Genomic DNA, 14560 nt, shown 5'->3' on the forward strand with positions numbered 1-14560 from the left:
TTTGAGTAATTACATTTACATCAAGAGGCAAGAATGGCCTAAACAGCAACTTATATAAAAAGCATAGACTAAAGTTAAAAAATTGTCCTTAAGGTCCTATATTAGTTTTTCATTGTTACACAATAACTAGCTGTAAATTCAGTGGTTTCAAACAACAAACGTTATCTCATAATTTCTGTAGGACAAGGATCTGAATGTGACTTAGCCGGGTGCCCCTGGCTCAAGGCCTCTCATGAGGGTTGGTATCAGGTTGTCAGGGGCTGCAGTTTCATGCAAAGGCTCAACGACTGGTTTCCAGGCTCACTTTATGGTTGTGAGCAGGATTTATTTCCTCGTGGGCTCTTGGGCTCAGAGCCTCAGCACCTTGCCGGAGGTCAGAGGCCTCCCTCAGTTCCTTACAGCATAGACCTCTCCTCAGAGCAGCTCACCGCAGGGCAACTGGCTTCCCTTAGAACAAGCAAGTGAGCAAGAATGAGAGAGTGCAAAAGAGGATGGTGCCCAAGAGAGAAGCCACAGTCTTTTTGTAATCTCATCTCGGCAGTGACATCCCATGGCCTCTGCTGTATTCTACTCATCACAAACGAGTCAATAAGCCCAGCTCACAGTCAGAGCAAAAGGGATTGCACATGAGTGAGAATAGCAGGAGGGTAGGCATAGGGGGCCATTTTGGGGCTCCCAATCTCAGGGCCCCTGGAGGTGATTTTGGCAAAAGAAATGACTAAAAGTGGACAGTGAATGTCATTTTCAGACAAAAGGAGCTACATTTGGAGCTCTTCTTGCTCATTCGTTGTAAAAGGAAGCCGCTCAGGCCGAGGGTGGGGTGGGCTAGAAAGGGGTCAAGAGGGAAAATGGGACATATGTAATACTTTCAACTATAAGGACTTAAAATATATATATAAAGCAGACTTTTGAAAGATCAGGAGGCCGAGATGGTTTATAAATGATTATAGATCATTACTGGGGAGTAGAGAGGGATCGATCATTCCACAGGGAAAGTTATCTACTAGCAAGGACATGCCAGGGGGGCAAATTTCCTTTTGCTGGCATGAGGAGAGGGGAGGGGAGGCTAGATTTTCCAGTAGAAGTTAAATAATTATAACCGAACAGTAAGAGTAAATAATTAAGGCTGCTTCTCTGATTAAGCATGCCAACACCCAGAATTTCTTATAAAAATGGGAAATTGGCCAATAAAAGCGATTGGTGTTCCTGGCCAGAAAGAATGGAGGTTGCAGCATACAAAGTGAAAGCACCACTCTTTTGGCCATGCATTCCAGACACTCGAAATTTCTTAGGTCCTGGAGAAGAAAAGCCACATTTAAGTGGAGAACAAATTCCCTTTAGAATGAAGATAAATTAGCACTCGAATAAGAAAGCTAATTAAGGAGAGGAACGTCCTGCTCTCACTCAAGAGGCCAGAGAATGGGTGGACTTTGCTTTTCATTGTGTGAAGAAAGTTCTCAAGGATAGGAGGAAAGCCCTAGCTTCTAAAGGGCAAAATGGGCATTCCTGTGTGGAGCGGGGATTGTGGGAGAGCAGCCCCAGAAATAAGGGTCAGGAAGGTGAAGCCACAAAGATACAGGTCAATAAGAAGAGAGAAAATGGAAAATAAAACTGTAAGGGAAATGTAAATGTGAAAGGGGGCCCTGAAAATTCCTCAGAGGGTACAGGCTCACAATAAAAAAAAAAAATCACAACGTTAAAAAGAAAGGGAAGTCAGAGAAAACAACAACACATAAAGTGCTAGAGAATAGGACATTACCATTTAAAAGCAGGTCAAAATAGAGCACATGCTTTTCGCTGCCAGTTTTCCTTCCTACTAACTCCATGTGAGTCCTGTTGGGACAGTGTAGCCCACTGTTAAGGGCATTGTTGTGATCCAGAAAAAGAATGTAGTAAATTTTATTTTTTATTTTATTTATTTATTTATTTTTAAATATATTTTATTGATTTTGTACAGAGAGGAAGGGAGAGAGACAGAGAGTTAGAAACATCGATGAGAGAGAGTCATCGATCAGCTGCCTCTTGCACACCCCCTACCGGGGATATGCCCTCAACCAAGGTACATGCCCTTGACCGGAATCGAACCCGGGACTCCTCAGTCCCCAAGCTGACGCTCTAACCATTGAGCCAAACTGGTCTCAGCAGAATGTATCAATAGTAAATTTTAAAAAGCAAAACAAAACAAAACAAAACCAGTTTATGTATAACAACCAAAGGAAACACAGTACAGAGAATTCAGTATTTTTGTTGTCGTAAGGCTATAGATAAAGAAAACAAAGGGGCAGACGTTTTAAATTCTACCAGTTCCTGTGCCATCTAATGACAAGGAAAGATATTAAAAAAATAGAAAGGAATGCTTTTGTTAAACATGGAGAACTGAATACATATGTTTATCTCTAGTACGTCCCAAAACACCACTAAAATGACAGTAAATTATTAAAAGTGAATAAATTCATAAGGAAAGGAAAACAAGAGAGAAGTTGACTCTAGATGTCAACTACATTTTGGGAAATGGAAAGCAAAGTATGGGTGAAAGGAAATTAGCAGATTATAGGACATTGAAACCTAATGCCTCTGCAGAGTGTGGGAATGGGGTGAAATACTTAAAGGAGCAAACCCAATTACGTGCCCTGGCAGTGGAATGGCCCGGGATTAGAGACACCAGATACCTATGAGAGAGGGAGAGAAGAATGGATTTGAAAATAGGACTGTTTGAATGATTATTAAAGGAGCAGATAGATGCTCAGATGCCCTCCCTAAACTCAAGTTTCCCCTACCCATTGTCCTGGCAGGTACCAAAGGCTTACACTCTAGAAAAACAATGTGAGGGGCTTTAGACCTAAGGATAGATAACAGCAAAGTATGGGATAAGGCTGAAGTGAAAGTATGTATATAAAAGGGTGAGACCTTCTAGTCTACTTCCCCCATCTTCCCAGAATACAGACAACCAGGTTTATATACCAATGGCCAGGAAAATGGAAGAGCCCTATCTGGAGAAATGAGCTGTATCAAAAGAAAAGAATTCTTGATACTGACAAGTGGGGTCTCCCAGTAAAATGGCTGTATCTCTGTCTACTCTACTCACTAAGAAGTATACTAGTCAATAAGGCCTTCCTTATGTACACAGAACTTCCAGTAGCATTTTGGAGACTCAAAAAGGCAAGAATCTCCAAATATTTGAGGAACACCTCTAATATGAAAGACAGAAGCCAGAATCAAACAAGTAAGTAAAAAATAAATTAGGTGAAGCACATACAAAATAACATGAGAAGCAAAAGTGAACTTCAAAAAAGAGCATAATTAATATCCTTAGAGAGAAAAGAGAAGATATTGCATACATGAAGCAAGAACAGGAAGCTATGAAAAAGAGCAAGCATGATTACTGAGCTGAAGCAGTAAATTCAACATTTGGGTTAGGTGATAAAAATGAAGCAATCTCCAGGAAAGTATAAGAAAGAGCAAAGAAATAAAGAGAAGAAAAGAAAATTAAAGGATCAAGTGAGGCTATCTAATAATCCACTAATAAGAGTTCCAAGAAGAGAAAAGGAAAGGGAGGAAACTATCAAGGAACTAATTCAAGAATATTTCCAAGTACAGAAGGGACATGTAGCTCTATACTGAAAGGGTCCACCCAACATAATGGATGGCAAAGCTAACATACCAAAGCACTTCATCACGAAATGTCAGTACCTTCAGGATAAACGTAATTACTTAAAAGCTTCCAGAAACAAAAAACGGTCACTTAGAAAGGATCAATAATAAAAATGGCATCAGAGTTATTAACAGCAACAATAGGAGCCAGAAGACAATGGCTTCCAAATTATGAAGGAAAATTATCTGCAACCTAGAATTCTACATCCTGCCAAAAGATCAATCAAGTACAAGGGTCAGATAAGGATATTTTCAGACATAGATTCCTCAAAAATGATACTTCCCTTGCAGCCTTACTTGGGAAGCTGTTTAAAGGATCTATGAGACTGCAATGAGGGAGTAAACAAACAAAGAAGAGATTGGAATCAGAAAATGAGTTCCATCCAACACAGGAAAGAGGTGGAGGGAATCCGCAGGCTCACGGTAGGAAGTCTAAGGATTACAGCAGTGTGATAGATTTAGAGATGGGTTCAGCAAAAGAATGCAGGATTTTTAGAAGTAGGTCTCCAAGACAAGACCAAAGAAAAACTGATAGATTAGATGGAGTGCTGAGACAAATTGAGAGATAAAAAGTTAGTAATCAATACTAGAAAACTAAACATATCAGTGCAAGGATTATTGCCATTTCTGGTATGTCTGCCATAGTTATTTCACAATGTTCATTATGTTTGCAAGCACACAAATAAAATTTTAAGAATAACTTTCTTGACATCCATCATCCTCCTCTCCTGGAAATCTATTCAGATGCTCATTCCTGTCTTACCAAAGGGCAGTTTCCATTGTTTCTCTGCAGTATTTTGGGCTGATCAGATTAGTTGAGCAGAAGCCTTAAATGGAAATTTGGGCATATCCTTTGCTAACAACTCCTACTCATCTTTCTGATTTCCATATCTTTTCACAGAGCTTCCTTTCATCTCAGCTCCCCACTCAGCTGGATGGCTATCCACTAACCCTGAGATATATAGCTAGTTTGAATTGGTGGAAACTGTAATCTGACTGGGTATCTATATATATAAAAGGTTAATATGCAAAGTGCTCCCTCAGTAGTTCAACCTGAAGACCAGAAGTTCAATCACTCGCTCTAATGTGTGCTGACCAACAGGGAGAGGAATGGAACAAAGGAAGGCCCCGGCCAGCAGCCAGAAGGCCCCAATTGGCCCTGATCGCCCCCCAGGCCCAGGGACCTTACCTGTGCACGAATTTCGTGCACTGAGCCTCTAGTAAAGCATAAACAAAGATGCCAATCTGTGCTTTTCTTCACTGAGGACTTGCTTTCCTAGCATATCCCCCCAAGTTATTCCAGATGTAGCCGATTTTTCTCACAAACAGGATTCTCACCTTCAGAATGATCAAGTTACCCTTCTCTTGCCTTTTCCACTGTTGAAAGCAATCCAGCTGTCTCTAAAGATAAAAATGAAAACAAACATAAAAATAAACCACTCTTACATTGCAAAGAGTGGAGAAAATTGGCCATATTAAAAATTTCCAACAGATGGTGAGCCAATTTATATTTTTATTTTGACATTTACTTGCCCAGTAGGAGTACAATTGAGCCATATTTTTAAGCTCATTCAAAGTGGCCTTTATTTGAAAATGTTGGACACATATGTATAGATAATGCTTTCCACCAATCCACACAGTGTAATGACCCTGGAATGCTAGTTCTCTCTCCCCTAATCAAGAGCCACTCAGGATAGGAATCTTCTCCCTGAAAACTTTGGCCTCCTACTGTCCCCACTTCCTTCCATCATTCCTCACTCAAGGCCATTTTCCACAGGGCTGGCAAAGGAATCTTCCTGTAATCTAAATTTGATCATGCCAGCTCCTTGCTTAAGATCAACCTTTCAATCACTCCAAACGGCCCCCAGAATTAAGTTAAAACTCTAGTATTAGCCCTGAACGGTGTGGCTCAGTTGGTTGGGCATCCTTCCATGCACCAAAAGGTTACAGGTTCAATTCTGGACAAAGGACATGTCCAGGTTTCTAGCTCCATTCCTAGTACGGGGTGTGCAGGAGGCAGCTGATCCATGTATCACTCTCATATTAATATTCCTTCCCTCTCCCTTCCACTTTCTCTAAAATCAACTTAAAAAAAATTTAAAGTATCAGTATATTGGAATCATCTAGGGCAGTGGTCAGCAAACCTAGGCTCTGTTGACTAATGAGTTTGCTGACCACTGTATATACTACCCTTTACCTCTTTGCACACACAATATGCCACAATAGCCTAATCCTCAAACAGCTTCCAACTATACGGTAACATTTAGTCTAGTCCAGTGGTCTGCAAACTCATTAGTCAACAGAGTGGCAAACCGTGGCCACTGATCTAGAGAATTAAGAAAAAGCACTGATGGCTGGGCCCTACCCCAGAGATCCTTACTTAATTGGCATTGGGTATAGGTATTTGTAGAAACTACTAGGTGATTCTATAATATGTGAAACAAAATTCTAGTATTAGCACGCTACCAAAATTGTGCTTGATCTGACCTGCTCACTCCTCCCTGCCTCAGTCCTGGTCTCTCCTCCCCTGCACACTCTGCAGTTGAGTCATGCTAAGCCATGTGTCATCCCAAAGCGTGCCTCTCCCACTCCCACTCCCACTGCCAGGTGTTTGTACTCATGCTCACTCGGTCTCAAAAACCTTCTTCACCTCCCTCATGCCTCCCTTTTCATCTTGACTCCATTTAGTTGCAATCCAGTTATGCTAGTTTATCACACTAAACTATAGCCAATGACAACTCTGCCTGAATGCTATGGCTTCACTGATTATTCTCATGCTTGCACATAATTTTCAGGCTTACTGAAGATATTCCATCTCACACATTTCCCCATGTTGTTCAATAAAAAGCACATATTAAAATTCTGCTACAATACACCCTTCTCAAAAGACAACTGAAAAAGAGCCAAACATTTTTCCTCGATTGCTGAAAACCATCTAACCACGAGTGAATGATGCTTTTCCACATATGATGGAATTTTCCATTAACGTGTCTTACTGATTCTGGCCATATCCACGTGTGCTCTGGTCATGCCCTGTCACACACACTCCACCCCTGAAAAAGCAATCCCCTAAACTTGTTGAGCTCTGTTTCCATTTTTTGCTCCCTGAGTGAGAAAATGATAATATATATGAGCTGCTTGTTGTACAACACAGAATTATAAACTTGGTTTTAGAGGAAGAGGTAATGGTAGCAGAGAATATGCAGCTATTGTGGGATTCACCTGAGATTGCATAGTGTTTGCAGAATAGTCAAAAATAAAAGTCCTAACTTTGGATCCTGTTTTCCATTCAGAGGTCCTCCCAGTTTGGGAAATAAGAACAAGAATTCATCCTTTGTTTCTGGAAGCTGATAGCCTTGAAAGATGAGTTCCACAGCAGTGAGCCCCCAACTGGGATGGCCAGCAGCCCTTCCAAGTTCAGATGGAGTTGATGGGCACTTTGTTTCCATTATACTTGCTATGGGGACACCTTTGGGTTCATTTCGCCTTTCTACTTCCTCCTCTAGCCGAGTGTCACTTGCCTGGGATAGCTTTTAAGTGATTTACTTTATGGATGTTTTGTGTAAAGCACCGCACCTTCCCTTTGAGTTCTAAATTTAATTTTAGTAATTGGTTCGAATTTCATGTTACTTTTAAATGAGAACTCTTGTCATCACATCACCCATCACTTTCTCCATATTAGTGTATCTATTATTCATCTCACCAATTTATTGGCCTCATTGTTAACTGCTATCCATTTTTTATCATTTTACTGTCAAATAAAATTAACTCTCATCGCTTTCTTAATCAAGAAATTTTTATACGAATTTATTGAATACTTGTAAATCTAATCATTTTACACGAAGTTTAGAAAACTTGGGCAAAATGAAATTAAATGTCTTAGTGTTTCTTATTGCTTCAGTGTTCTGGAACAAAATGGCCCCTGCATGGTTGATATAATTAATTTGACAATTAACTTAGGCATAGGCCTCTGGGAGCTGGGTTACACTCAGCAAGTTATATAACCAGTGTGAGCTTCAGTGTCAAACATAGTCCTTGGGAGCAGGAAATGAGGTGACACCCGACGTAAGACCATCTTAATCTTCTCCAGCCCTCCTTCCCTTGCTTTTTCAACAAGTATTTCAGGTAGAGTTCATGAGACCCAGATGATAATGCCACAAACACAGTCCTTAGTCTCCTGTCTCTCAAAGAAATAAAAATAGAATAGAAAGAAATGAACTAGAAGTAAGTGATGAACCCTCATGGTTTTAAAAAATATGTGCCTATATGAATCTTGTATGTGTGTTAATAATATACTAGTATGTACGTGTGAGGCTTTGTGTGACCCAGGCATGACACTGATTTCATAGAGGATGACAGGGCAACTGTTAATCTGCAATTGCTCCTCATTCCTCACTATTGATTACCAAATTTGGAATTGGAATGGAGTTCTAACCATTATCACAAGAAACTCAAGTACAGGAAGGTGCACTCTCCCTGATGGCCTGTTATTTAGTTCCACTGACAGCAGATTAGTCATGAAACCCCTAGGAGGATGCTTTCCACTGAGCGTCAGACTCGGAAACGTCTCGGCTGTTTTTACAAACAAGCTAACCTGACGGAAGTTCATTTTCAGTCGAAGAATCTCATGCCACAATCATTTTAATTGTGTTTACTTATTCAGATACCACTCAGAATTGTTACTTTTTAGACTCTTTTTTTGACACCGTGCAGACATAAATGTCAGGGCATGAGGCAGATCCACGACCTAATTCTTACCAGGGGCCTTGAAGTAATTGCAGTGAATTCCTTAGCTGAAAGATGGGCAACTCCTGAGCTAGAAATGTAGAGCCTCAGAATTTGTAAGGGCCTTAATGATCTCTAGTCCAGTCACACATGTGAAGCTTAAATTTGCTCTGATATATCCCAATCAAATGAGATTAGACCCTTGAGAGTAAGCATGTCAAACTCAAATGCTAACATGTGCCAAATACACAAGGCATGAGGTCCATGGGCTGAGTTTGACATGCTTGCTTCAGAGTATCCTCTGCAGAGTTCTAGCTGTTCAAATTCTTGCTTAACGTAAATCCCATGGGTTCCACCCTTGGCTCCAGATTCTCTTAAGGATATATAAAGCAAGTCTGCTCAAATTTATGAGGCTTCAAACTTTTAAAAATATATATATTGATTGATTTCAGAGAGGAAGGGAGAGGGAGAGATAGAAACATCAGTGATGAGAAAAAATCATTGATCAACTGCCTCCTACATGCCCCACACTAGGGATCGAGCCTGCAACCCGGGCATGTGCCCTGACCAGGAATTGAACCATGACCTCCTGGTTCATAGGTCAATGCTCAATCACTTAATGGCACTACAGATATTAACTGTGAGACATCACATAGGTAGGACAGAGTGTCTGAGACACAAGGCTCAGAGACGTTGAAACCCCACTGGAGTAGGCATTCTGGGTTCTGGGTTCCAGCCCCAGCCCCACATCTACCCTCTGTGACCCTGGTTATTTGTTCCTAGTTTGCAAACTGCAAGGGTTGAATGCATGTTCTCTTCGAGTTCTTTCCAGCTTCACAAGTCATTTGCATTTTTTACTTTTCTGCCCCATATGGCAGAGTATCCACAAAGATAGTCAAAGAACCCAGACCCCTGATTTCCAGTTCAGTTCTGTTTATATTGGTTGCCAAGAACCATCCATAGGTACACCGTATAAAGCCAAGGATGCTTCCCCTCCTTTTTTTCTCATTTCAGAACACTATTCTTCAGGAAACCGTGCGGAGAGAGTGTGAAGAACGCTTTGAACTGACGGAGGCGTTGAGTCAGGCCCGAGAACAGCTCCTGGAGCTCAGGAGGCTCAGTGGGAGTTTACCGGTGACCCCGCGGTTCCTGAGCCCCGGCAGCCTCGCCGCCTCCGCCGCCGGTCATCAGGGAGAGAGAAGCCTTGCAAAACCCAACTCTGAAAGGGGCACCAAAATCCCAGGCCTGCACATGGTGCCCAAACCCACCCCTTCTCCAACCTCAGCCCAGGCCAAGAGAGCAAATGGCTCAGGTCTGCCCAGTCTCCTCCAGCCGCATCCTCCCCGGGGCCAGGTATCTTCAGTGAATGACACCAGACGGAGACTGGCCGCCCTGCTGCGGAGGAGACTGAACCAGCGGTGACCTACCTGGAGTCAGGAGCAGACAGATCCACACAGCGTGCATGTAGCTGAGGATGACAAAGAGCACGTGGCTACCCCAGATCAAGAATGCGTGTCTATAGACATTCTTAGCAAGAGAATTGAAACAAACAAACAAACAAACAAACAAACAAAAAAAACCCCTAAGGAGCTGGGAAGCCACATTTTCCAAGAGGCCTTTGAAATTGCAGCAAATAATGAAATTGTTGTGATTCCAGAGGCCAGTTTCTATATTTATAGAAAGTATGTTCAGATGTGCTCTCCAATTTCGCCCTCTCAGACATCATTGGTGAAATTTTCACCCAGAACATTTTTTCTTGTTTTACACCACTACAAGGCAGAGATATCTCCACACACACAAAAAATAGGTTTTAGTAGTTTCTTGCTGTTCTTTCACTTGTTTGCTAAGTTGAATAGGTTAAATAGATGTAATTAGTATTCCAAATAGAAAATAAAAGTTCGTTAGTCCTTGATTGGATAAATTCCAAAATGCTTAGTTTAAATATTCACAGAGTTCTTCATCCTCACCATTATCATCATCATCTTTCCAGCCTAATTGTAACCTAATTTCTTTTAAGAAATGACAGGTAACCTTTAAGAAGACATTCTTCTCTGGGAGTCTGGGGATCTTAAAAAAGGGGGGGGGGGCAAGCAATTCCAATTCAAGGAAAAACTAGTTTACTTTTCAAGCTATAGAGATTAGTATAGAATATAGAAATCCTGGTAATGAAACAATTGCTCCATAGAGATTTTCTACATTGAATGCTTTTTGGCATCAGAATTAGGCTTTGATTTGAACTTGTATTCTCAAGCCATTGAGAAGAGAACTAATTCAAGAGAGTTTAATAAAGGTTCCAATTTTATTACCCCTGAAAATGGGTAATTGGTTAATATGTTTTCTATTTCCAGAGTGAAAATTTAAACCAGAAACAAGACAAGCTATTTTAAGTTATCCTAAACCTCCAGGGTCTACCTATTTCTAAAAACACAACTCTTTATTTTAAGTAGTGTTCATCTATCTTTTTCTCCATTTAATACAAGTTAGATGGAGACTTGTTTTACTTAAATCCTCAATCAGACTGCATTATGGATATTCAGGCTTCTTACTCCCAGGTTAGAATGGTATATGATGTGTGAATATGGCAGGCAAAACTCTCTGGTATTTGGCTATCATGTTGATAGGATTTCATGTTGATAGGGGCACTTGAAATCCCTTCCCTGAGCTAAAAAGCAAAAGTTACTAAGCAAAATCAAGTTTACCTCCAACCTTTCAAAGATTGGTCTAATTTACCAGTGGTAGATTTGTTTCTTTGTTTGTTTTAACCTCAAAGAAAGCTCCACATTAGGTCTTCTACTTTCCCTGCCCAGTTTAAATAAGCACATTTTGTGTTAAAGCTTAGAATGCTTATTTTTGTTGTACAGAGATTGGTGTTCCCTATAATGGCATTTGACATGATAATGTAGCATCATAGAACAGTGGAGCTCGGTGGGCCTTGGATGCCCAAAGAGGTCTATATTGTCAGCTAGTTAGTTACAGAACCACTGTTACCTGACCCCAACCTTCCCACCTCACTTTTCCACTCTCCAGAGATTCCCTGGACTCCATCATGACTTTTGTCAGAGACACCTACACTGAATTTACCTAATTTTTCTTTAAATGCAATCACATTTTAAACTTTAATGTAAAAAAGAAGCATGACCAGAGGAAGAATAACTTTAATGAGGTTGACTTGCTAGTTAAGTTTTTTTTTTCTAATATGCTTAAAATAAATGTGTGTCTATTAAACTACTAAATATTCATTGGTATACCTTTAAAATTGCCTTGTATAATGTCAGTAGTAGTCATGTCAATTCTGGAGACTACTGCGCTAAACCTCAATGTTTCTGATCTGGTGTCTGTTTTTATTGAAAACGCTCATCATTAAGGGAAATGGCAAGAGCTAGTGAAAGCTTTAGCCAAAGCATAAGATAATATTTGGGACAATTAGATGTGCTCTTTCAATTGTGCGATTGTAGCTCTCTCTTCAGGAACCATAAGGATAGATACACTTTCCTAAATTATGATTATATTTAAATTTGTAAATAAAGACACACATAAGCTTTTCTAAAGCGATGTAAAAACTATCAGTGTGAAACCTGGTTTCTTGGCTTGTTGTTATTGTACACGCTTGCTTTTACAATGAATAATTCTGTAAATAATTGTTGGGAAACATCATGATCTGCAGTAAGTAAGGCTCTGTTATATTCCACAAGTGTATCAGAGAGGTAAGTCTATGATAGAGAGACAAGATTTACATTTATTTCAGCCTAGATGATTTGAATGGTACAGTCTAAACTGTGTTTATACCTTTTAAAGAAAGACACTTAAAGAAACAAGAGAAACATTAGAGTATGTAAACGGGGGGTTAGGAGCACATTCAAATTTTCCTTAATTTTCTCATCATGATGAACAAAATCCAATCATGAACAGTATCATCAATGCTAAGAAAGTAGTGATTATGGCAAAATAAGGCTCTCAAACGCATATAATGGATAGTAAGTCTGAAAGTTTTAATTTTTCTATACACATGCATTTTCCATGACCTCAAAGGAAGGATTTATAGGTGTCAAAAATGAATATTATAGAAAATATTTATTAGAGAAGTGTAACCCTAATATTGTTGGGCAAAGATGGAGAGCTCTATAGTTAACAGATTTTTCAAACAATTTTTAAAAGTCTTGAATTAAATTACTATATTTCTAGTTAGTCAAAACTGCTTTAAAGTTATATTTTCAGGCAATGAAATTGACTAGAAGACATTAAATTTTGTTAGACTAAGATTTTTTTATTATTTTTCAATGACTTCAAATGTTCTTTTCACTAATTCCTTTTTTTTTTTAAACACAGATCAACTTAAAGTAGTTTAGTAAGACAGACTTGTGAATTACATATTTCCTGCAATTCTATTTTTAGTCATTACTGAGGACTAGTGCCACTCTAACAAAAAGTCGGTGAAAGAAATCAAAAGTCTTTTAGCAGCAAATGAAACTATACTCCAATATTGAAGAGAAAATATTGTATTTTACATTTTTGGGAGCAAAGCTGGTAAATGATTAGCTTGTTGCTCGGATGTGAAACAATGTTCAGATTCATAGGTTTCCACATCCACCATTATCTACTTTTTTTTTTTTCTACTTCGTAAGTAACTTTGAATTACTTAAATGTTATTTTTCAACTAGAGGCCCAGTGCATGAAATTTGTGCATGAGGGATTAGGAGGGGAGCTCTCAGGGGATATCCAACTGCAATCAGGACCTCTGGCTCCTAACTACTCACCTGCCTGCCTACCCTAACCACTCTGCCTGCCTGCCTGATCCCCCTAACTGCCCTCCCCTGCCAGCCTGGTCACCCCTATTAACTTTTTTTAAAAAAAATTTTATTCCCTTCACACACAATTGTATTTTACTCCCTTATTGGCTGCTCCCTCTCACACAATTTTTCTCTCTCCTTTATGTAACACTTTTTCCTACTGACTCATCATTTATAAACTTTTCTTTCCTCCTTATTTCCTACTTCTGTTCCGTCATCCTTCTTTCCATCTTTCTCCTACCTGCCCTCCCTCCCCACATTCTTTCCGTTATCTTTCCCCCTTTCCTTCCTTCCCACCTTAATTTTTTTCTTCACTTCCTCCCTCGGACTCACTTTGCTTCCTCCCCCATTTCTTCCTTCTTCCCATTCTTTTAAGCTCTACCTGCTACCCTTTAAAACTTCTCTCTTATCCTTCCTTTCCCATACATTCTTCTCTACTTACTTCTACTGTTTTAATATCTATCTACCTGCCTAATTATTCACTATCATATTTTCTCTTTTGTAACTCCTACTTTTAAAATCTGTCCCCAGCCGAAACCGGATTGGCTCAGTGGATAGAGCATCAACCTGCAGACTGAGGGGTCCCGGATTTGATTCCGGTCAAGGGTATGTACCTTGGTTGTGGGCACATCCCCAGTAGGAGGTGTGCAAAAGGCAGCTGATAGATGATTCTCTCTCATCGATGTTTCTAACTCTCTATCCCTCTCGCTTCCTCTCTGTAAAAAAATCAATAAAATATATATTTAATAAATAAATAAATAAATAAATAAATAAATAAATAAAATCTGTCGCCAGTACACAACTATATTTGATTTTCATTATAGCTCCTACAGTTCACTAATATATCTTTCCTTCTTTAACTCTGCTCTCTACTGAATCCTTTATAATGTTCTTCCCTCTCTCCCTCACCCCCCCCCCCCTTTTTTTTTCTCCCTCCCTTTTTAAAGCTTCCATTTGGGGGGTTGTGCATTAACCCCCAGCCCAGGGCTCAGCCCTGGCCAGGTGTTTGTTTCCACCCCCACCCCCCCTTCTCCAGCCTCCCCACTACCATCTTGCTCCCATTCCCTGACCAGAACACCTGGCCCAGTGAGGGTGGCTGAGGCCCACATGGCCCAGGCACGGCTGCTGCTTCGAAGCAGGAGCTCCTCCGCCCAGAAGGCCTCGGACCATCCACCACTCTGTCCCAGACCTGTAGGCACCTCCCTGCTAATGTCCTGACCCGCGACAGGTGCACCTGTTCACCACCCACTCCACCCCCAAAGTCGCCACCCCCTCCGGCATGCCACCCCACATTTCCTTCCCTTTTCCATTCCTGCATCTTTTTCTTGTTCCCTTTCTGTATTTCTGTCTGTATGCAGGCCTGCCTTCCTCTCACTCTCCTTTCTTATTCCCTCCTA

General features: G+C 40.4%; 1 protein-coding gene across 2 annotated transcripts in view; it reads left to right on the top strand.

The window, feature by feature from the left end:
• The window catches only part of LEKR1 (leucine, glutamate and lysine rich 1), a 122727-nt gene extending 111688 nt beyond the window's left edge, over positions 1-11039 (top strand). For both annotated transcript variants that reach the window (XM_045583628.1, XM_045583629.1), the window contains one exon: positions 9391-11039. In XM_045583628.1, the coding sequence (XP_045439584.1) occupies positions 9391-9798 (408 nt within the window). In that variant the 3' untranslated portion in view covers positions 9799-11039. The remainder of the gene's footprint in view (positions 1-9390) is intronic.
• Positions 11040-14560: the final 3521 nt, after the last annotated feature.

Source organism: Pipistrellus kuhlii, unplaced genomic scaffold, assembly GCF_014108245.1.
Source record: "Pipistrellus kuhlii isolate mPipKuh1 unplaced genomic scaffold, mPipKuh1.p scaffold_m20_p_2, whole genome shotgun sequence".
NCBI classification, from domain to species: domain Eukaryota; kingdom Metazoa; phylum Chordata; class Mammalia; order Chiroptera; family Vespertilionidae; genus Pipistrellus; species Pipistrellus kuhlii.